The sequence below is a fragment of the Marmota marmota genome, unplaced genomic scaffold, assembly GCF_001458135.2.
Source record: "Marmota marmota marmota unplaced genomic scaffold, marMar, whole genome shotgun sequence".
Lineage (NCBI taxonomy): Eukaryota > Metazoa > Chordata > Mammalia > Rodentia > Sciuridae > Marmota > Marmota marmota.
In genome coordinates, this window is record NW_026000229.1 from 33,627,404 (window position 1) to 33,651,766 (window position 24,363).

Consider the following 24,363-nt stretch of genomic DNA (forward strand, 5'->3'; position numbering starts at 1 on the left):
CTGGATGCCCTTCAAAAGATGAATGGAAAAAGAAATTGTGGTATATATTCACAATGAAATTTTACTCAGCATTAAAAGATAATAAAATTATGGCATTTGCAGGTAAATGAATGGCATTAGAGAAATATCATGCTAAGTGAAGTAAGACAATCCCAAAAAATCAAAGGCCAAATGTTTTCTCAGATATGTGGATGTTGATCCATCACGATGGGGTGGGGACATGGAGAGAATGGAGGAACTTTGGGCAACAGGAGAGAGGGAAGGGGAGGGGAGATGAGAGCAGAAAAGATGGTGGGATGAGATGAATGGCATTACCCTAAGTTCATGTATTACTGCTAATATGGCGCAACTCTACATAATGTACAACCAGAGAAATTAAAAGTTGTGCTCCATTTGTACACAATGAATCGAAATGCATTCTGCTGTCATGATAACAAATTAGAACAAATAAAAATTATATATATATACATATAATTCATATATATAAATGCCAAAAATAGTGAAGGAAACAGTGTAGAAAATTATTAAGAGTTTGAGCTCTGAAACCAAACTCATTTGGAATTGAGTTCTCACTCTGTCCTCCCTGAAACTATCTTCATCTATGTAACAGTAATAGCTGGCATTGATTGAACACTTACTATGTGCTAGGAACTATGTGTCCTAACTTTACATGCTTTACACGTTATCTTATTTAGTCTTTTCTACAACGCCATAAAGTAGGTACTATTGTCATTCCCATTTGGTATGTAAAAAAACCTGAAACACAAAGAGATTTATTTGCAGAGATTATATGACAGTGAAGGGTGAAGCCAGAATTCAAACACAAGCAGTCTAACTCCAAGACCTTCAAGTGCTTTTAATCACTAACTTCTTCCTAGAGATTTTGTAAGAACTAAATAAGCTCATATAAGTCAGGTCCCCTGAATGTTGCCTGGTATGTAAATAGGCCTTAAGTAAATATTAGCTGTGGTATTGTGTTTAGCAATGTCTTTTTTTTTTCCCCAAGAGATATCTGGGCCAGAAAACAGATTTTGACATAGGATATTTTATTTATTCCCAGTTAACTGCCCCAAGGTATACCTTTCAACTGAACTCATAGGCCTCTACTATTACTTACAATTTGAAGATTATGGATCACCTGGTAAAGAGATGTGCTAAATGGTTGGCAAATTTTTACATCTTCCATGCAAAAAGTTCTTCAGACTGTGAAGAAGTATGAAGTCTCTTATTTTTTAAAAAAAAAATGCATACTGAGCAATAGCTAACAGAATTGCAGGCAGTACTGAGATTACAAGTGGGTCATGTTTAAGAAATTCATTTGTCTATTGTTACAAACTCTGAATGCATAGAAATAAGGTTGCAAATGGTGGTTACCTTCCACACCTATTCACAGGAGACTGTTTAGCCTTTTTTAAAGCTCAAGGATACAAATCATGTCATTAGTCTCAGGGTGGGGTTAGAAACAAGAGCCCATGTAATTAAATAATAAGTGTCTTTCTTGCTGTAGAGTAAGATTGATATATAGCATATTAGTTATCTACTACATAATGACAAACTACTACAAAACTTTTAATTTTAAAACAATAAACATTTTATTTTATTATGTCAGGAAGTTTCTGTGGGTCATCTGAGAATAGCTTAACTGGGTGGTTCTGGCCTAGGATCTCACATGAGGTTTCAGTCAACATTGCCCACGGTGAAGTCTTTTGTAAACCTTGCTGGGGATGAAGGGTTCACCTCCAATATGGTTCGCTCACATGGCTCTTGGCAGAAGGCCTCAGTTCCCCCTTACATGGGCCTTTCCATGGTGCTGCTTGAGTTTTCCTGAAGACATGGTAGCCAGCTCTTCCAGTGCAAATGATTCAAAAATGAGAATAAGGAGGCAGTTGCAATGTCTTTGATGACCTAGTTTCATAAGTCACAGTCACTTTTACCATATTCTGTTCTTTATAGGTCATATGCTATCATGAAGTGAACCGTACAAACAAGAGGAAGGGAATTAAGCTCCACTTCTTGAGGGATAGAGCTATCATAGAATTTGTGGATCTACCTTAACAATCACCATATAGAGTTTTGTTGTCCTCCCCAAACTCTCTCCAGGATCCAGTGGACAAAATAGTAAAAACACAGTGGGATGCACAACTGCAGCCCTCCTCCACAAAGCTTACTGTAAATGCACAAAACAACCCATGCTCTTGCCTCATCTTTTCTTGAAATCATCCATCCCCTTTTCTTACATGAAATATCATTTGAAGAAATTATTCTAAAGATAGTATGACACTCCTGAAATCTTCACTTTGTTCATCTCTATCTCTCATTAATAAAACTTCAGACATAAAACAAAGTGAAATTTTTAAAACCCTATTCCCAAAATTGGGTGGATTAAGATATTTGGGGCTAGGAAAGCAATCCCCAAGAAGCTGTCTTCCTTCATCTGATTAAGACCAGAGGGTCTTGGGTAGTGAAATTTTGGGAAACATTCTTTCCTTCATGACTTTAGAATCATGGAGTCTCTGTTCAGGTTTCATAACTTAATTCCATGACCATAACTCTGCCGGAATGTAGTGAGCATTCAAAAAGTGAGGGATTGCTATGGAGTTCAGAAGCAGTTACTGCTCTTGCTCTTGAGTATACAAGATTCTGAGGTGTCATCTGACTGACCCTTCAGAGGAAAATGTTTCATGTGACTTTATTTTTTCTGACTTGTAACTTGGAAAGACACATTGACTGTTATAAAAACATAACATGCATAAACACAGGAGTTTGCCTCACAATTCCACTCCAAGTAGAAGCTAGGGGTTTGACCTATAAATGAATTCTCCTGGCAGTGTTTTTAAACTTGAGTCTTAGCTCCATTTGAGAATGGATTAAAGCTAAGGAAAACTGGGCCTGGGTGGCAAATGCCTGTAATCCCAGCGGCTCGGGAGGCTGAGGCAGAAGGATCAGAGTTCAAAGCCAGCCTCTGCAATTTAGCCAGGCCCTAAGCAATTCAAGGAGACCCTGTCTCCAAATAAAATATTAAAAGGGCTGGGGGTGTGGCTCAGTAGTTCAGCGCCCCTGGTTTCAATCCCCAGTACCAAAAACAAAAAATAAAATCAAAACTCTAAGGAAAATACACTCAAAAATTTTTACATTTAAAGATCTACTGAACCCCCTAGAATCCACACAGAAAACCTAGATTATGAATCTTTGAGACTTTGTGGGGAAAAGAGGAGATCACTCTGCCTTTCCATTTTGCCATTCAAACTTAGGTTTAAATCAGAAACTACTATTCAGAACTTATTATGTTATTTGTCAAACAGAACCAAAGGCCAAATAGCTACTAGACTTTCTGTGCTCGGGATTAGTACATATTGTAATACCTCAACGGCAAAAGGAATGTGGCAGAAATTACACAGGAGGTCAACACATATTTGATGGAAAAAAATCATAATAAACATAGGGCAGGTCACAGAACCGATCATATAGGATTGACCTGGCTGTGCATCAAATTTTGCCAATTTGCCAGAAAGGTAGTAACTCCGGGAGAGAGGAACTGCTTGGCTTCCCACCCAGTACAAGAGCACTAAATTTGTTTTCTGCGGAGCATCAACGACCAAGATCGGTCCTGAGATTCTGAGTGGATGACCCCCAGGTAGGTACGCCCAGCTCTGGGCTGGACCATTCGAACCCATCCACTTGGCCCGCGAACCCCAGCTCCGCGCGCACACGCCTCCGGGGTAGGTGGAAGGGCGGCCCAAGCCCCACCCTCTCCGGGCACAGCCGCCGGGGCTCTGGCCGCGCGAAGGACCGGCAGGCCGTCAGCTCCANCGCCGCCCCCTCGCGGATCCCCGGCCGCGCCTTGGGGCCGGCCCTGCTCCCCGCAGTCAGCGCCTTCGGAACTTGTGGGCAGTGTTGGGGCGCCTTTAATTGGTAACGTGTTTCGTTTTCCACAGGATGGAGAGGGACGCGCGGCACTGCCCTCGGGAACCGGCGCGCCCGTGAAGTAGGGGCCGCCGGCCGGCCGCCTGCACCCAGCGGTTCCGCTGAACCTCTGCCATGGCCGGCTCCGGCGCGTGGAAGCGCCTCAAATCTCTGCTGAGGAAGGACGACGCGCCGCTGTTCTTAAATGACACCAGCGCCTTTGACTTCTCGGACGAGGTGGGCGACCAGGGGCTTTCTCGGTTTAATAAACTTCGAGTCGTGGTGGCCGACGATGACTCTGAAGTCCCAGAAAGGCCTATCAACGGGGCGCACCCGGCCCTCCAGACCGACGATGATTCCTTATTGGATCAGGACTTACCTTTGACCAACAGTCAGCTGAGTTTGAAGGTGGACCCCTGTGACAACTGCAGCAAACGGAGAGAGTTAGTGAAGCAGAGAAAGGTGAAAACCAGGTTGACCATTGCCGCCGTCCTTTACTTGCTTTTCATGATTGGAGAACTCGTAGGTGAGTTGTGTGCCAACTCACTTTCTGTTTACTTTGCCTTGAAGTCTTTGTCAGGCTGTAGTTAGTGACACATGATTTGAGATTTAAGCTTTCTTTTCAGGAAGTTTGTTATGTATCAAGATACTGATCTTAGGATGTGAAAAAGCCACAGGATTCCAAAGGGCATCAGCCGTAAGTACAACCCCGAAACCTCCTGAGATAACTGTGCCTTTATCTTCTAGTTTTTCAAACGCCCGTGTCATTTACTGTAAAGTTGATATTATCTTCATTGTATATCGTGTAACTTCCTCTTTTAAAAGACAATCATGATAAAACACCAGATTAATTTTTGCAATGTTAAAAGTAGCAAATGAGTCTAAAGTAGAACGGTAGAATTTTACAGTATTAAGAGATATTATTGAACACCTGCTGTACCTTTTTGATCACACATAAGAATTCTGAAAGCCTACATGGGTTGAATAAACTGTGAGGCTATTTTGGTGGCTAATGGAAGAGCCACGTCCCAGTCTTCTGATTTTTTTTTCTTATGTTTGACTTACTCAGTCTCTTTATTACCATTTCCTTTTGAATTTATAGTCAATGGATTTGTAAAAGTCAATACTACCAACTAACTTGAAAGTTTTTCATTGTAAGGATACTCTGAAATGAACCAGAGGGCTCCACCAGTTCTATGAATTTGATTTTCTTTTTCATTTTTTTAATTATTGCAAATAATACATTTTCAGTATAAGATAAATTCTTAGATGTTACTTTCACTGTTAGGGTAGTGCATAGTCACCCTTCTTTATCCAAGGGCGATTAGTTCCAGGACTTCCCTCTCACCTAAATCAAGATGCTCAAGTGCCTTATATAAGATGATGCAGTTATTTGCATATAACCTACATACATTCTCCCATAAACTTTAAGTCATCTCTAAATTATAGTACCAAATACAATGTAAATGCTATATAAATTGTATTGTTTAGGGAATAATTAACAAAAAAGAAAAAGTCTGTGCATGTTGTACAGATGCAGTGTTGGGTTTGCTTTTTTGTTTTTGTTTTGTTTTTTTCAGATGTTTTCCATTCATGAATGGTTGAATCCAAGGATAGAGAACCTGCAGATATGGAGGGCCAAGTATAATTGCCAACTTCTCTTACTAATAGTTTTTTCAAAGTGACATTAAAGCAAGGAGCTGATCCTCTCATGTTATCTCTTTGATGAACCATGATGAGAACCAGTTGGTAGTCTAGATTTTAAATGCTTGACTGAAAGCTTTACATAGAAAAATTATACCCATTTCCTACCTCATTGCAGATCATTCCTCTTAAGTGTTAACTTAAGCCATACTGATCTTTGTCTTCTCAGGATTCACATAGCTTTTCCTTACCCTAATGCCTTCAAACTGGTTGGATTCTCTACATCAGTGATTTTTTTTTTTCTGACCTCTCAATAGTGAGAAATGCACTTAACATTGTGACTTGTGTAGACATTCATGCATACATATGTATGTATGTACGTGTACACATATGCATGTGTGTAAACACATGTATAATTAAAATAAAAATTAGGTGATGTGTCCTAATATTTGTTCATTTATGTCTTAGAATGCTAATTTCATGGTCTACTAATAGGTCAGGGTTTTATGTGGATTTCCTTTTCCCATATCTTTTCTTGGCTAATTTCTTGTATTCTTTTTTTTTAATATTTATTTTTTAGCTGGACACAATACCTTTATTTTATTCAGTTATTTTTATGTGGTGCTGAGGATCAAACCCAGGGCCTCGCACATGCTAGGCAAGCACTCTACCCTGAGCCACAAGCCCAGCCCTAATTTCTTTAATTCTTGACTCAGAAAACACCTGAGAGACTTTTTCTGATAGACTAAAGGAAATTACTCCTTGTCTTCTTTACCATCTCTAACTTTCAAAGCCCTCAGCACCTGAAATTATCTTATTTGTGTATTTATTTGTTTAGTATCTCTTCCTGCACTGAAATATAGGCTGAATTCCCAGAACCTTAAACAGAGATGGGCACAAAGCAGACATTCAATAATTAAATTTTTTGTGGAATTAATTTTTCTCTGTTAGACAATTATAAATGTTTAAGCTATAAAGAAATTCAAAGATAGGGGCAAACTGTGTCCAGATGGGGCACAATCTCAGCAGATTAAAATTTGGTAATTTGCCCAAATTCATACAACAAGAATATTGAAACATTCAGACTTTGTGATGTTTGAAGTTCAAGTAATTAACCACAATTTTCCCCCTTACTTTAGAGTTTATTTCACCTAAGTGAAAGTCATTAAGATATAATTGGCCTGACTTCCCATTTTGAGAATCTCTAATTTGGTAATTATTATTTAGTGAAAACCATAATAAGTATTTCCTTTTAAATACTGACTTTATTTTCAAATCTGAAACTCTTATTAAATAATACAGAGATGATAATACTTAGTATAGACATTAACAATTCAGAATGTTGTTTAGAAGTTTTTATAATAGGATATTAAAGTATGTTCAAAGGACTTAGAAGTAAAGCATCTCATATAGGAAGTATGTAGTAATGAAACATGAAGTAATTTGAAGATCTGAAAGAGAAGACTTGGTTTTAAATCTTAGCTTTGCTACTAACTTGCTCTAGGACATTGGGCAACATCCATTTTTTCTTCTTTCATTCAGCAAGTATTTTTTAAATATATACTATATGCCACTACATGTTCTAGATATATAATGGACCAAAAAAACCTAGTAGGATTCCTACTATCTGAAGCATTTCATCTAAAGAAAAAAGGTATTAAATGAATAGACATGATTAAATTGTTTTAAGTATTATGAAGAAAAAGAACAATGTACTATAAGACATAGAAACCAGTGGGACATAGTTTATGCATGAGCTAAGTACATTTAAACCAAAAGAGAATAATAGAAGTTATCCAGGCAAAGAGAACAGCATGTACAAAGGTTCTAAAGTCTTCAATCCTTTAAAGGAAACTTAAAAAGAGGGCCAGTATGGCTGGAATGTAGTGAGCATGTGGGAAAGAGGCAGCAGGACCAGATAAGCAGGTCCTGATAGGCCACATTGAGTGAGATGAGTATAGTTCTTCTTCTAAATACAGTGGGAAGCCAGTGAAGGGCTTGAGTAGGAGAGCAACATGATGGCATTTGTCTTTTCAAAAGATTACTCTGGCTGTTATGTGGAGAATGGAGGGTACAAGAATGGGTGAAAGTAAACTGTTATAGAGGTCCAGATAAGCAGTTTTGGCTTAGACTATAGAGTAGATGTAGAAAAATGAACTGATTGAGAACAGTCTAGAGGGAACATTGACAGAATTGGCTGATGATTTGGATGTGGGGATTAATGAGAAAGAAATGTCAGGAAGTGATTCTGAAGTTTCTTACCTAAGCAGTTCAGTGTGTGGAAAGGCACCATTTATGAAGCAGGAATAGAATGCAGAGCAGGATTTGGGCAAGGGTTCAAGAGTTGTTTTCGTATGTATGGAATAGTCAAGTGGAGATGTCTAGTGGGCTATTAAATATGAGTCTGTGGTTCAGAAGAGAGGTCAAAGTAGAGAGAGACGCAGTATGTGATGCAACAGGAATGAGTAAAATTACCTAGAAAGCTTCAGTCTTGAGGAACTCTAACTTAAAGTCAGAGGCAAACAAGTGTCCCAAAAATCCAAAAAAAGAGAACACTGTAGTCACCCCTTATCCTCAATTTCACTTTCTGTGGTTTTGCTCTCCTTGGTTTTAGTTAACCACAATCACAGCCCAAAAATATTAAATGGAAAGTTCCAGAAATAAACAATTCATAAGTTTTAAAATGCTCATTGTTCTGGGTATTGTGATGAAATCTCACACCGTCCTGCTTTGTCCTGCCCAGAATGTGAATCATCCCTTTGTCTAGCATATCCACACATAACTTTTGATTATACTACATTGCTATCATTGTTCTATTTTATTATGGACTCTTGTTAAAATCTCTTCTCAGTTATAAACTTTTATCATAGGTATATGTTTAAAAAAATAGTATATGTCAGATTAGGTACTATCCAAGGTTTCAGGCATCCACTAAGGAACTTAAATGTATCCCTTGAGAGGATAAGGGTGGACCACTATAAATCATAGTGAAAATAAATAGATTGAAATTGTCCAATTAGATGAGGACAAAGATATTCCATAGGATTTAGTAAGAGCGTTATCAGTTATTTTTACAACATTTTTATTAGAATCAAAAACACTTGAGTGAACACAAACTCCCAGGTAAAGATGGCATATTGAACTCATTCTTCTAATTTTGCTTCATCCCAAAGCCTCTCTTAAACTGCAATAAAAGGATTTTGGGGAAAAACAGTATAAATCCACACAGAGGAGAAATACTGGAAAGGAGAAAATGGTAATAAAAAATTTGAAAACTGGGAAGGAAACAGATTAAAGAGGTAATTGACTTAAGAGACCCAAGAAATCCAGCAGTGGGGAAGGCTGAGAACCAGCCCAGTTTACTCTAGGGTTAATGGTTTCTCAAATTTTACTGTACATCAGAATCACATAGAGAACTTGGGACACGAAGTTCTGGGCCCCATCTTCAGAGATTCTAAATTAAATAGACCTGGGAGGGAACTGAGCATTTGATTTCTAATAAATCCCAGGGAGTATGCCTCCTATTATCCAGAAACCATTTTATTTGAGAACTATTACACTAGAGAAACCTAAGTAGGCCCAGAATTGGTTGTACTTAGCTGTCTGGAAATGTGTTTGAAGGTGGGTAAAATAAGGAGAGCCAGTTAAAACCTTTTCAAGAACCATTCATTTATAATTGTATAATAAATGTAATTAGTATCCTCAAAGATATCAGAAGCACATGTATCCCAGAAACAAGAATAGCCTGCCTTAAAAAAGAAATTAAGGGTAAAGAAAAGAGCTTTTGAACAATAAAAATATAATAGAACTTTTTAAACTTCACAGAAGAGTTAGCAGATGATTAAGGTACTCTGTCAGAGTAAAATAAAAATGATAGATAATAGGAGAGAAAAGTTAAAAAAAAATTAAAATGTAGTATAACTCAAATATAGTAGTCTCCATGAGGGATATATTCCAGAGTCCCCAGTGACTACGTAAGACCACAGATAGTACCAAACCCTATGATCAGGGTTTTAATTCATTTTCTGTTGCTATAACTGAAACCACAGGCTAATTTATAAAGAATAAAGGTTCACTTGTTGAAGTCTGGGAAATCAAGACCAGATGACCACATCTGATAATGCCCTTCTTTTCAGAGTTCCAGGGCAGTGCCAGGCATCACATTGTGAGATATAGGGTCCTCATATTTCTCCTCTTATAAAATCCAGGGTCGCTTTGAAATAGAGACCCACCTCTGAATTCATTTAACTGTAATAACCTTCCAAAGGTCAAATTAAGTTCCCCATCTCTTAATACCTCCCAATGGGAAATAAATTTCAACCTAAGTTTTGGTGGGGATATTCAAACCATAGCATGTGGAAACAATGTTTTTCCTGTACATTGCCATCAATCAGAATATGTTTTCTAAATACTACCTTTTCTTCCTCTGTTTTGAGACATTGCTATTCATATTCAAGGGAATCAGTTCATTTGGCAGGGCTGGAGGATCCTGGGGGTTTAGGAGTACATAACCACTAAACTATACCCTAGCCCTTTCTTTTTTCTTTATTTTATTTTGTTTTTTGAGACAGGATGTTGATAAGTTATTGAGGAGGCTGATCTCAAACTTGAGATCTTCCCACCACAGCCTCTTAAGTTGCTGGGTTTATGAGCATATACCACCATGCCTGGAAGGAATCAGTTAATTTTTATCTTTTATGTTGTGTATCTTGTGGGTTTCTTCAGTTTTATTTACTGTTCAACCTCTTCAACAAGGGAACAGATTTTCTTCAACTTTGTTGTAATATTTACACATTACAGTTATTAATTCACTAATAGTAGAATTAGTAGGATGAGCAAAAGCTGCATTGCTAAAATACATTTTTCTTTATATGTTTGCCACAAATTTAGTGGTTCTTAACTTTTTTAAGGTCTTTGACTCATTGGAGAATCTATTAATAGAACAACTGGACTTTATCAACAACTCTGTATAGTGGGTGCTCCACGGAGTGGGTTCCCATGGATTCAACCAATTATGGATTAAAAGTATTATTTTGATTGCATCTGTACTTAATGCACTTTTTTTTCCTGTCATTGCTTTGTAAATAATACAGTGTAACTATTTTTTTTGTTTTGTCTTTGGTGCTGGGAATTGAACCTAGAGGCACTTTACCTCTGAGCTACATCTGAACTCCCTTTCAATTATTTTTTTTGAGACAAGGTCTTACTAAGTTGCTCAGGACTTCACTAAATTGCTGAGGCTGGCCTCAAACTTGTGAGCCTTGGCCTCCCACATTGCTGGGTTTACAGATGTGGGCTACCATGCCCAGCTACAGTATAATTACTTAGCTTTTATATTGTATTATGTGTCATAAGTAATTTAGAGATGATTTAAAGTATACAGAAGAATATGCATAAGTGATATGCAAATGCTACATCATTTTATATAAGACCTTGAACATGCACAGATTTTTATAAACAAGGGGGTCCTAAAACCAATCCTCTGTGGATACCTAAAAACAACTATATATGTATTTAATGATTTGTATAAAATTGAGGATACTTTAATTTAATTGTACAGGATAAAGATTTTAGTTCACAGTTTGTGTTGTAGGATGTTAAATAATTCAGGTTTGTCTGCTTACATTTTTTAATTAATTTGTTTCTTCTTCCATCTCTCCCTTATTCTAAGGTGGATACATTGCAAATAGCCTAGCAATTATGACAGATGCACTTCATATGTTAACTGATCTAAGTGCTATCATACTTACCCTGCTTGCTTTGTGGCTGTCTTCAAAGTCACCAACCAGAAGATTCACCTTTGGATTTCATCGCTTAGGTAGGAAATTGAGGTTTCTTTTGGTATAATATTTTATGGTAAAACCACAACTGTAACCCTGATTAACCAAAATCTTTATAGTGATATCTTGTTTGAACAAAGCAAATGAAAATAGTTAAGTGATATTTATTCAAAAACTTATCTTCCTGGTGCATGACAGTGGCTCCAGAGGCTGAGGCAGGAGGATCATGAGTTCAAAACCAGCCTCAGCAAAGCCAAGGCGCTAAGCAACTCAGTGAGACCCTGTCTCTAAATAAAATACAAAGTAGGGCTGGGGATGTGGCTCAGTGATCCAATGCCCCTGAGTTGGATCCCCAGTACCAAAAAAAAAAAAAAAAAGCTTCCAACGTACATTTAGCCCAGTCAGCTACACACATTTAAAATTATATGGTGAGCATTAATCCTCAAATGTTGTTCCTTCTGTCCTAAAGATGTTGGTAAAAAGTTTACTTTTATTGTATTGAGCCAAGCAAAACCATATGGGTTTAAAAAGAAAATAATGATTTAGTTTTAACTCACTAATGAGCATTGCTTTTCCTTTCACTTTAGAAATTTTAGCCAAAGCTACTAAGCCTAGATTTTAAGCACTATTATAACAGGTACAACATATACTGTGTTCCTGACCTTCATTTCATCCATGTGTCAACATAATTCCAAAAATGCACTCATTTTTATTGCCAATTTGAATAGATATTAGTGTTTAAGAGGGGTCAGTATCATACATTGTTATCTGTACAGCTCTGCCTCTTTTCTATTTTTTTTACTTATTTTGAAAATATGTATAAAATTATTACCTGAACTATTGTATGAAGTACCATATACCCAGATAGCATTTGCATAGAATCCAGAAGTTGCCATTAACTTTATATTCAGCAGAAACTATCTCAAAGAACCAGAGTTAATATCTGGAAGTTTTATTTTGTAGGGACTCTTTACTCTTGGTTAATAAATCAATCAGTTCATCATCTTCTTTGTTACTTTTTAGCCTAATCTTAACACAGCATCTCGTTCTTGTTTAGTCATTGTGTTTTCTAGTGCAAAACTGGATATCTAGGTCTTCATGTTGGGAAGTCACCTGGCATCCCTACCCTCAGAACTATCAGCTACTGTACAAAATTATCTTATTAACATATTCAAGATGTTTTTAAAAAGAAACATAAGAGGGCTGGGGTTGTGGCTCAGTGATAGAGCACTTGCCTAGCATGTTGAGGCACTGGGTTCAATTCTCAGCACCACGTATAAATAAATAAATAAAATAAAGATCCATTGACAACTAAAAAATATTTTTTAAAAAAGAAATATAAGAAAGAGCTATATCTGAAATTAAAAGTATTATTGCTGAAATTTTTAAAAATACTTTTTCAGTAGAAGGACTAGGAAAGAAAGTCTCCCAGAATATAGATATTATGGAAACAGGAAAAAATGTTTAAAATTAGAATAATCTGCAAGGTACACAAGGTCTGCTATTAAGAATCTCATAAAATAGAACTTCAAAAATGAAAGGTTACTGTGGTACACACCTGTAACCCCAGCTACTCTGGAGGCTGACAGGAGGATTACAGATTTAAGGCCAGCCCAGGCAATTTAGTGAAACCTTATCCCAAAAAAAAGGGCTGGGGGTGTTTTTTAGTGGTAGAGCACTTCTTGCCTAGCATGTGTAAGGCCCTGGGCTCAATCCCCAGGGTTGGAGGGAAGTGGTGCATAAATAAATAAAAGGGAGTAACTATGGAACGGATTTCTTATACGGGTTATGAACGTGTTCTAGAATTAGGTAATGGTGATGTTGTTGCACAGCCTCAAACAGGTATTAAAAACTATTGACATGTATATTTTAAAATAGTGAATTTTTATCTCAATTTTTCAAAGTCATCTAAAAATAATTAAAGAATTATTAAAGATACAGATAGGTGAGTATTTTTTAGAGGCAGGAAGGTATTCAAGCTTCACACTAAAAGAGTACTTTTGGGGTCTTCCTTTTGTATTACAAAAGCTTATGGGGCTGTTTCTACATATAGACCTTATTTCACTTATTCTTTTCTATGAAGTAATAGTGGAAATAATGGAAGAAAATAAATATGTTGATTTGGGGGAGCTCAGAAGACACAGAGATATACAGAATTTGGTGAAAAAAACTGTTAACAAAAGCAGTTGGTGTTTTGGTTTCACAAAATATCATGAATAATCTGAAACTCTGGGAAGAAGGGTATGCTTCCATTGTACACAGTTAAACAATGCAGCTCTTGTGACCTCCAATTCCATCGCTTTGAGATTTAGGTCCAGAAGAACACTGCAGAAGCACCCCTGAGAAACTTCTGGTGTGTTGTTATTGTGACTAAATTTTGTTTTGTTTTGATAACATGAAGGGTTGGAAAGAGTTTGGGGGTTTTGTTGTTAATTAATTTTGTTAAATATGTGAACCATACAAAGTTTACTGAGGGAAGACTTAATATTATTCTGTTCCCTCCACCTTATCCTCCTGTCCTACTCCATGGTAATAAGCCATTTGGATTAGTTTTTGGGCTATCCTTTCAGCATTTCTTTGGGGAAATATAAATAGATACTTATATATGTTCATATTCTGTTCTTCAGTGTTCCTTCTTATTAAAAAATTTTCTTAAAAAGCAACATGCTCTATACCCAGTTCTAGACCTGAGGCAGCAAGTATGCACAGTTCTACCTCTTGAAGATCACTTTATACTCAGAAATGCATAGAAACTTCTGACTTAAAAGTTCCAAACTTAAAGAATGACCACTTAGCTATTCAGATAAAAATAGTATTCTTTTGCTTCTTTTTGACTAAGAATCGAATACAAGATATTACCTTGGGATTCCACATGGGGAAGCAGAAAATTAAACTAGATTTTTTAGAAATTTCTATTTGTGTTGAAGAACCAAATGCACTCTTGACATTAGTAATTATCAAGCCATAATTTAATTATAATAGTAATTTTAATTCTGTTATGGGTGTATTTTCCACTTTAAAAAATCACATTCTCTTGTAGGCTTTTGATTTGTTTATACTTATGTCCAGGTACTAGCAGTTAAACCCAGGGCTCTCTGTCACTAACTAAATCCCAGCCCTTTTTATTTTTTATTTTGAGACAGGGTTTCAATAAATTGCAGAGGCTGGCTTCAAATTTACAATCCTCTTGCGTCAGCCTACTGAATTGCTGGGATTACTGGCAAACACCACTGTGCCCAGTTGATTATATCCTTTTGATTAGTGTTTACAAGTACCCATGAAAGGCAACAGAGAGACCACTGGTTTGACTTAAGTCTTGGCTCCCTTGCTTCCTACCAGTGTAACTTTGGGGTTGTTACCTAACATCATTGTGTCTCTATTTCCTGTTTGTAAGAGTATAGTAATAATTGTGCCTATCTCTTAGAGTCATAAAGAATATTTAATGAGGGCTGGGGCAGTAGCTCAGTGGCAGAATGCTTGCCTAGCATGCATGAGACACTGGGTTTGATCTGCAGCACCACATAAAAATAAACAAATAAAATAAAGGCATTCTGTCCATCTACAACTACAAAAAAAATTAAAAACAAAAAAGAATATTTAATGAGTTGAAGTTTGTAAAGTGCTTAGAACACTGTCTAGTACTTCAAAACAGCCTTCATTTATTCTTTAATTAGCTTCATTTATTCTTTGGGAGAAAATAAAGTTAATTCAAGGCATATATGTAGCTTATACGTATATATCTAGAAAGACTACTAAAAACTACAGATTATCTGATCTTTAAAATTTTGGGTTAAATTTCATCATAATATGGTACAAATCATATTCACTAGTTTTAGGTGCAAGAGAAAAAATGGAGTTTAGATTTTTTCCTTAACTCATTAAATCCCAAGTTTTCAATTTTGTGACTATTTCAACAAAATTAACACAAGTGCATTAAAATAGGTTAGAAACAAAATGTAGAGCTTATATGTTCTTTATATTTGTATATCCTTAATATATTTGTTATATATAAATATTTTTCATATATATGAAATTTATTTTTCTAATCATTCACCTGTTACTTTTCTCAAGAGTAGACTTCTAAAAACATAATAATCATTTCAAATTACCATAAATGGTATATTTTTTGCTCAATTTAAGTTTTTTATAGGTGTTCCACATCTGGGATAATGGGACAAAATGGGTTAAGAGAACAGAAATGCTGTGAGCCCAATGGAAGCAAGCAAGAGGACTTCCTATTGCCTTCTACTCTTACCTTTGGTTTCTTTTAGGTTCCTAAATATTTTTGATACTGATTTATGCCTATGAATAGTTTTTAAGTACAAAAGATAATGGGTTCTCACCCATATGAGAATGATTAGAATGTTTCTTAAGAAAGTTGAAATAAAGGAAATTGAAGAGACAGTTCTACTTGGTAGTAAAATAGTGACAATGACACATGCTATTACATTTGTTTTCTATCTTCTACATCAGTTCCTTGGGCAGTTCAGAGACTGAATCTGGAATTTCCTTTATAGAGAATTAGCTTCACAGTATTAAGTACTGTCTACAGTGAACTTCCAGCTCCTTCAAATGGTCTGGTGTGAGGAAGAAGAAAGTTTCTGTTTCTTTTGTAACCCAAAGATTAGCTTTTACTGAATAAAATACTGAAATGAGGAAATTATGATCCAATTTCTGATCTTCTTTTGTTTAGCTGATATAGAGTAACTAGCTTTACTATGCCTTTGGTTCTCCTTCTGTAATAAGGGAAGGGTTGGTCTGTTTGTTTGTTTGGTTGGTTGGTTTTGATACTGGGGATTGAACCCAGAAGTACTTTACCACTGACTTACATTCTAAGCCCTTTTTTATTTTTGTACTTTAAGTCAGATTCCCACTGAGTTGCATAGGGCTCACTGTGTTGCTAGGGCTGACCTTGAACTTGCACTCCTCCTGTCTCACCCTCCAAGCCACTGGGATTATAGGGATGCACCCCTATGCCTAGCTAGGAGTTTTTAATATTCACTTATAATACTGTCAAATTACACCTGATACATCTAATTCACACTAGCTAGTGACATTCATTAAAAACATAGTATACATGTAAAGTTGTATAGAAACTGTGATGGACACATATATTTCCTGAAATTTGTGTTTAAATTATCAACAAATGAAGTCTTATAAAGCAACTAATATATTAATATATAATGACGAATTGGTTTTATAATGAAATTGCCCCTATTTTATTTACTGATTTTAGATTTATACAAAGAAGAGTTTGGGTCTGTGAATGATAGATATGGTAGTATCATTCTCTCAGTTTGTTTCCTTTTTGTGTTATCATAACAGTTTATACATGCCTAACAGCATTTCTCACATCTTTTCTCTTTTTATGAAAATGTCTCCTTCGAGACCACGAGTTAAGCAGGGACAGAAACAGGTAATAATACTGTTGAGTCTGGTAATAATAAGTTCTGTGTAAGAGATTATTAATCAAACCATTGCATATTTAAGCTGAGTAAATAAGGTCATGAAAGCTATGGAACAAATAATTTAATATAGTTTCTGATCCTCAAAAATCATTTCTGTTGATGTAAATTATATCCCTAATTCTAAAACTGGCCATGGTCATAGACTAAACTATAAAATTTTATTTAATTGTTGGCATATCATATCTAGATGGCGCAACTTGATTATAGGTCATTTTGGGTACAGGAAGAAATTAATCAGAAGGGAAATTCTGCCTTATCTCAGTAAGGTGCTGGTCCTATTTGTTTGCTTTGGTACTTATCACTTTTGAACTTTGTAGCCATGTCTTCGGTTCATATATGAATTCTATATGAACTGTTGGAGAGAAGTTAATCTGAGTAGGAGTTTTATTCTGTAAAATAGTGATGATAATGCCCATATTGCAGAATTGTGAATAATAAATGGTAAGGTTTATAAAGTAGCTAACATGTCAACGACCTAGTAAATTCCCAATAAAAGTTCCAGTCTTCTTCTTTTCTTTTCCTCTTTTGCCTGCCAAACTTTTCATATCTCAAAATGTTCCATGTTCCAAAGGGCCTCCTCTCCGTTCTCCTTATCAGAGTGCTTACTGTCTCCACATAACTGTCTCAACAAGGTGGTAGGAGAAAAGTAAGATGATTCACTCTGATGATTAAATAACAGTTTTTAAGGATGTGCTTTTTTACTCTTACGTCTTTGAACTTTTTTGGCAATATAACAAAGTTCATTTTAACAAAAATCATTCATTCAAGGTGGAGAGATGTTTTTAGATTTGTGGGATAAGCACAAGTGGTTGCTCTAGGAGTCAGTTTTATTTCATTGCTTCTCTTTTTTCCCTTCATGTGAGTCACAGATAATGTAAAATTCTTTTTTCTTTCTTTCTTTTCAGTGAACTGCAATAGCAGTTTTTTATGGTTTAGGAGCCAGGATAGGAGCCAAATGTGGGTTATTTTTAAGTGTCTGTATTTATTTGATCCAATTTATTTTATCTCACCTTATTCTGAGAGCTAATAAAACTTAGAACGTAAAGAAATCACAGTAGAAGAAATCTCACAAATCCTCAGGAGGAATAGGAATAGGAGAAGTGGCATTCTGAAGAGAATAGCCCATTCTCTTGCTTACTTTCTTGCTTTCTGCTTCTATCCTTTGGATTGTGAAAGTAATTTGACTTAATTTATGTGGCTTTTTTCCCAGATCTTGGGCTGAAGAGATTGTGCTGATTAAAGATTATGATCATGTGAGGACTGTAGTAAGCAGAGTTGTTTTGTATTTGGAATAGAATGCAATTTCTGAGCTGTGGTAATGCAGATCATCAACCTAGATTAATGGCAAAGTGACAATATAGAAGTCTTTTATAGCTGTATGTACTGTGCAAAGACCTTGGGCAAATCTGGCTAGATTACAGGTCATCCTGGAGCAAGTATATGGTTGCATTTCTAGTCCCACATAATTTGTTATTTCATCCTCTGATGTTAAAGGAACAGAAAATATTCAGCTAAAAAATCTTCTCATATCCACAGCCAAAAAAAATCATAATCTCTTCTCCTAGTTGTGATTCATTTTAACCGCTTCATCCTACCCATGACAAGAGTTATGTCTAGTAATTATTCATATCTTATTGGGACTTTAACCACATCACATGAACTTTTATAAGAAAAGAGTAGAGTTCTAGAACTTCTTAGATATGAGAATTTTTATTGAAGCAGAAGGAAGACATAAGTAAGGAGGTCAACATTGGATAGCCATCATCAACTTGAGAATAGTTGGCACCATGTATATGGTGAGGGGGAGTGGTAAGAAGGCAGTAGGAGATACTATTTAGAATAAAAGGTGAGCGAATCCAAAGACAAACCCTGGTGTTTAGCTTGGCCTTCTGATAGTGACAGTGGGCCACCAAAAATCCGGTATGTCTTCAGTCTGAGGGTAGGAAGGACCTCTGTAGCTGAGCTGAAATACAAATGCTAGTTTGGAATTCTTAGACAAATCCAATATAGTCCACTCTTTTTCCTTATGTTTTCTTCCTGTCTTCCATTGAAAGGTAGAAAAGAGAAATATCATAAAAGGAAGTGGAAAAGAGGATGCATCTCCACTCTATTCATTTTTATAGACCTCTGAAACACAACTTTAGATTTTTGCTATACTGTATATAGTTCTTTGAGACAATAGAAAGACAAGTGTTCATGTAATTTAAGTAAAATATACTCATTATTGGCATCATAGCATTAGAGAAGCTAACAGTTGTGGTAGTCCAATACATTTGTGCCTCACCCATGAAAACATGTTTTAATTGTATGCGGTTTACACAGCTGAGGCAAATTATTATTCATTCACTGAATGGTTGCCCAACAGTTACCTGTTGAATAATGAATAATAGGGTGGAGAGACAAACAGTATTGAATATACATAAACAAATATAATCATAAGTTATAGGAAATGCTATGGAAAGATTATTATGGAAAATAATGAAGAAGGACTTCAGTGTTTTTCTTATGAACTTGAAAACCTCTAGTTTTGGTATTTTACTATTGTTTTTAAATGTGCAATAAGCAGTTTTCATGTTTTATATTACTATCAAAACTTGACAATCATTTATTTTCTTCCATTCTTTTCTTTTTCTTTTAGCATTTATTAGCCATTAAAACCAAAACTCTTTATCCTCTGTATGTGAAATTCAGAATGTATTCTAGTCTTTATTAGATCTTTGGCCATAAATATTTGTTTATATTTCCAATGAATGAGAAGATCTAAGTGATCTTGTAGCAAAAACACATACTCACTCATCCTACTCCCTTCTCTAAATGCCACAGTTTAGCCAGATGTAACGATTTTAATTATATATGTATAAAGTGGCAAATATAACTACTGTAATAGCAATTGTATAAAATCTTTTTCCATAGTTTTAAATTTATGTTAAATTTCCATTTAGATTGAAATTAATCTTTCAGATTTATCTAAAGGTAATGGAGTAGTAACTTTACAAAGTCTAGTGTTCAATTGTGAGATTTCCTAGGTCTCATTTAAGAAAACGAAAAAATCCATCTGATAGGCATTCCTTTTGTCCTGGAAAGCTTAATTGCAAGTTATGTGTCTAGGTACCAACCAAGAACGAGAAAATTGAAACAGGTCATAATTTGGTTGTTGATTGAAAGTTTCCTTTTCTTAAATGCTGCTAGGGAAAAGGAATTGCCTATCCTTATCTATATTCTATCACATTAAATATACTATGAAACACAATTTTTAAACCCTAATTAGCCCTGTTCATAGTATTTATCCAAAGTTTAATTTATTTGTAGTGAAAGAGCTTTTTGTTTGTTTTATCAGAATGAACAATCACATTACTACTATTAGCATTTTTAGCTAGATCACTACACTTCTCAATTGAAAATCTCAGTAGTAGGATGTGACTCTGTAGTGGTTAAGTGCCCCTGGGTTCAATCTCCAGTACAGGGGGAAAAAAAAAAAAAAACCACCCTGTGTGTGTGTTTGTATCAGTGAAGGAACCCATTCTAAGTTAAAATTGACTTGCCCTTTGAAGGGGGTGGGCAAGGACTCCACACACAAAAGTCATCAATGGTGAGATTATTGACAGCATCTTATCATCTTCCATCTGAAATTTATTTATATATCAGTGGGAGATTTAAAAATAAATTTAAGGGAACATTGACTACTGTTAACCTCTTAGCCAGGGAGTACAGGTGAGAAGCCGTATAGTGCCTAAAATTTCTTTACACAGGTTTACAAAAGAATCCTAAAACCAAGATTTGTGGTTGGAAAAAAATTGCTCTTTAGAGGAGATCTCCATTTTATGATGTTTGGACACATTTTCTCATGCAGGATAGTTTTCTTTGAGGGAAGAGTATTTTGAGTTTTGTTACTTTGTTTTATTTTTTTGTTTTCTTCAATATTTTCTTCAGTTTTAATTTGTTAAATTTCTCCATTTTAGACAAATCTAGCTTATCAATCCTCTTGACTGAAAGTAAGATGTAAACTTTAAGTCTAGAATAAGGCAGTCCCTGGACTGATGCCACTTTCACTGTAAACCAGATTGTCATTCCTATCCAAAACCAGGCACTCATAAGTTCTGTAGCAGGCCCCCACCCTAGATCCTGCCCTAGCCCACTCTGATTGGATGAGGGATCCATGCTGGCCTCTCACCCTTCCTTCCACTTTAGCCCTGCAGGGCTGCATCCACTGTCTTTCTTAAAACCTGTTATTATCCAAAGTACAGGTATGAAGACGCGAATTGGTGTGAATATACTATGTATACAACCAGAGATATGAAAAATTGTGCTTTATATATGTAATAAGAATTGTAATGCATTCTGCTGTCATATATTAAAAAAAACATAAAATAATATTTCACTAAAATGTTAAAAAAAACTATGGTGGCCTAGTTGCTAACTTGAGCCTTGCTACCTGATTGAGGTTCTCTTACTAGTAGGAGATTATCATTAGCACATGGAATTTTGACATTTGGGTTTATTAAATTGTCTTCTTTCTTCATATTATTTATACGGATGTATTTTACCATAAGCAGTTATAACTTGACAAGAAAGTTCATGTGTTTTCCACCTTTTATTTGGCTTACAACTTCTTTTAACCTGTTTACTCCTTGTTTGAAAGGATTTAGTATATAACCTATTGTGTGTATTTAGCTTAAACTTATAAACTGGATAGCCTTTTATCATCTGCCCTTTGTCAGCCTTTGACTACCTTCTTTCTACAAATTCATCTGTAAACATTTGAGTACCTGCTATATGCAAATCTCTCTGTATCCTTAAAGAGTTTACTGCCTGTACTTAATATGAAATTCTCTTCAAAACTTTATATATTTCTTGGGGGGAGGGATATTACTGGGTGTTGAACCCAGAGGCACTTTACCACTTAGCTACATCCCCAGCCTTATTATTATTATTTTTTTAAAGACAGGTTTTACTAAGTTGCTTAGAACCCTGCTAGGTAAGTTTCTGAGGCTGTCCTCTAACTTGCAATCCTCCTGCCTCAGCCTCCCAAGCAACCAGGATTATAGGAATGCACAGCACTAGCTTTATATTTCAGTTGACTTTTTCCTGTCTTCTACAGCTCATATATGCCATTCAAAGTATGAATATCAGTATGTCGGGAATAGGTAGACTACAATTTTGAATAGTATTTGTATGAGATTTTCTTTGTCTTATTGCAACATCTGTTCTGTTGATACACAGAATTTTATAAGAAGTTTTGGCTACTAATTAATTATTTGTCTTTGGGGAAAAGTCTCTTAACACTAGATAATTTCACAGCATTGTAATTTATAAATTGGGATGAAAGTATATCAAAGTCCAACATACTTGAACTACCTGGAACCTTTGAACAATGAGTCATCCAAGATAACAGTTTTTTAGATTGTTTTTCTTTTTAACACTTAATAGGATTAATGTCCTGTTTTCTTGACAGGAAAAGTTTTCTTTAAAAGTATTTTCCTGAAATGGATGAAATTAGAGACCATCATGTTAAGTGAAATAAATCAAACTCAGAAAGTCAAGGGCTGTATGTTTTCTTCATATATGGAAGCTAGAGAGGAAAAAGGAAAAGAAAGGTGGGGTGGATCTCCTAAAAGTCAAAGGGAAATCAGTAGAGAAAAGGGACCAAGGGATGGGAGTTGGGTAGGGAGTGGGGGAAGTCCTAGGAAGTGACATTGGCCAAATTATATTGTTATATTGTGTACATGTATGAATATGTAACAACAAATTTATCAATATGTACAACTATAATGCAACAATAAAAATGTAGGAGAAAGAAAAGTATTTTCTTGGCCAGGCACAAAATAAAAAAAGAAAAAGGACTAGGAACCAGATATGGTGGCACAAACCTGTAATCCCAGCAGCCCAGGAGGCTGAGTCAGGAGGATCACAAGTTCAAAACCAGCCTCAGCAATTTAGCAAGGCCCTAAGCAACTCATCAAGACCTTGTCTCAAAATAAAAAGGGCTGGGAAATGTGGCTCAGTGGTTAAGCACTCCTGGGTTCAATACCTCATACAAAAAAGTATTTTCCTAGCCGAGTGTGGTGGTACACACTTCCTACCACCTAAGAGGCTGAGGCAGGGGAATCAGAAGTTCAAGGCCAGCCTTCGCAACTTACTTAGCAAGACCCTGTCTCAAAATAAATAAAAAGGACTGGAGATGTAGCTCAGTAGTAGAAAGCCCTGGGTTCAATTCCCAGTACCCCCCCCAAAAAAAGTTAAAATATTTTCCTGCTTTTATTATTTTGCAATCAGCATTTATTTGATATAGTATTAGTTATTTTAAAATGTACTTCACATTGCCATATTTTGTTATTTTGAAAAGATGGAATTATTTTTACTTCATATTCACATGGCAGAAAATTCAAATGGTACAAAAGCATATATAGTATAAAGTCATCCAAGTCTCCCAGCCAGTTCTCCTCACCCAAGGAAACCAGTGTTTTTTATAATCTTTACAGAGATTGCATTTTCAGATGATTATATTTTCTGTGTTATACAAATGGTAACATATTGTACATACTTTGTATACTTTGCTATTTTACATATAACACTGTGTCTTGGACATCAGAATAAAATTTCTTACTCTTTTTTTTTTTTCTTTGCTGTGCTGGGGATGAGACTAAGGGCCTTGTGCACAATAGGCAAGTGCTATACCATTGAGCTACATCTCCAACCTGCTTTCTTATTATTTCCACAACTACATAGTATTGTGTTACAAGGCTTCTACTAATCATTTGCTGTTATGTACAATGTTTAATGAATAGACTCAGAGCATACCTTATTTTGCACATGTGCAACTCAGTTGGCATGTGTATATGATTCTAGAGGAGAAAGCCTGAATCAAGGTACATTGAATACTACATATTTTAAAATTCTGTTTTTCTTTAGTCTGTTAACATGTGTTTGTGGTAAATCCTTAAAACATTTCAAACACTACCAAAAAGAATATAAAGTAAATCCCCTAAGCTTCAGGTTCCATTTCCCATATGTAATACTTTCTTGTCTGTCTTACGACTATCAATTTTCCTGATTTTTATTTTTTCTTGAACAAATGATTCTCTGGTATCCCCACTGTCTGTGTCTGTATCAAAATTTATTCATTAAATTTCTCTTTGGTGGGCATTTAACATGTCCAGTTTTTTTTTTATAATAAGCCAATGCTACAGTGAAAAAACTGTAGATATTTTTTTACAGATGGAAGTGTTCACAATATGCTGGTACACTAGTAGATTCTTAGAAGTAGAATTGCCAAATCAAGGAATATATGCATTTTAAATTTTGATTAGTTTTGCTAATTGACCTTCAAAAAAGGTAAAACCACACAATGTTTCCTCCAGTATAGGTTTGCTAACTCTGGATACTATCAGACTTTTTAATTTTTGCCAATTCAGTTGAAAGGGAGAAAAGGGATCGATTTTTATCCATTCGTCTATTGAAGGGCATCTAGGTTGGTTCCACAGTCTTGCTATTGTGAATTGTGCTGCTATGAACATCGATGTAGCAGTGTCCCTGTAGCATGCTCTTTTTAGGTCTTTAGGGAATAGACC

At 35.7% G+C, this 24,363-nt stretch overlaps 1 protein-coding gene across 3 annotated transcripts in view; it reads left to right on the plus strand.

The window, feature by feature from the left end:
- The first annotated feature begins 3,836 nt into the window (after positions 1–3,836).
- Positions 3,837–24,363, plus strand: part of Slc30a4 (solute carrier family 30 member 4) — a 31,051-nt gene continuing 10,524 nt past the window's right edge. Inside the window, exons 1-3 of one of the 3 annotated variants that reach the window (XM_048793697.1) lie at positions 3,837–4,429; positions 11,219–11,365; positions 16,716–16,743. In XM_048793697.1, the coding sequence (XP_048649654.1) occupies positions 4,039–4,429; positions 11,219–11,365; positions 16,716–16,743 (566 nt within the window). In that variant the 5' untranslated portion in view covers positions 3,837–4,038. The remainder of the gene's footprint in view (positions 4,430–11,218; positions 11,366–16,715; positions 16,744–24,363) is intronic. The other 2 variants (XM_015480699.2, XM_015480698.2) reach the window with 2 other exon arrangements.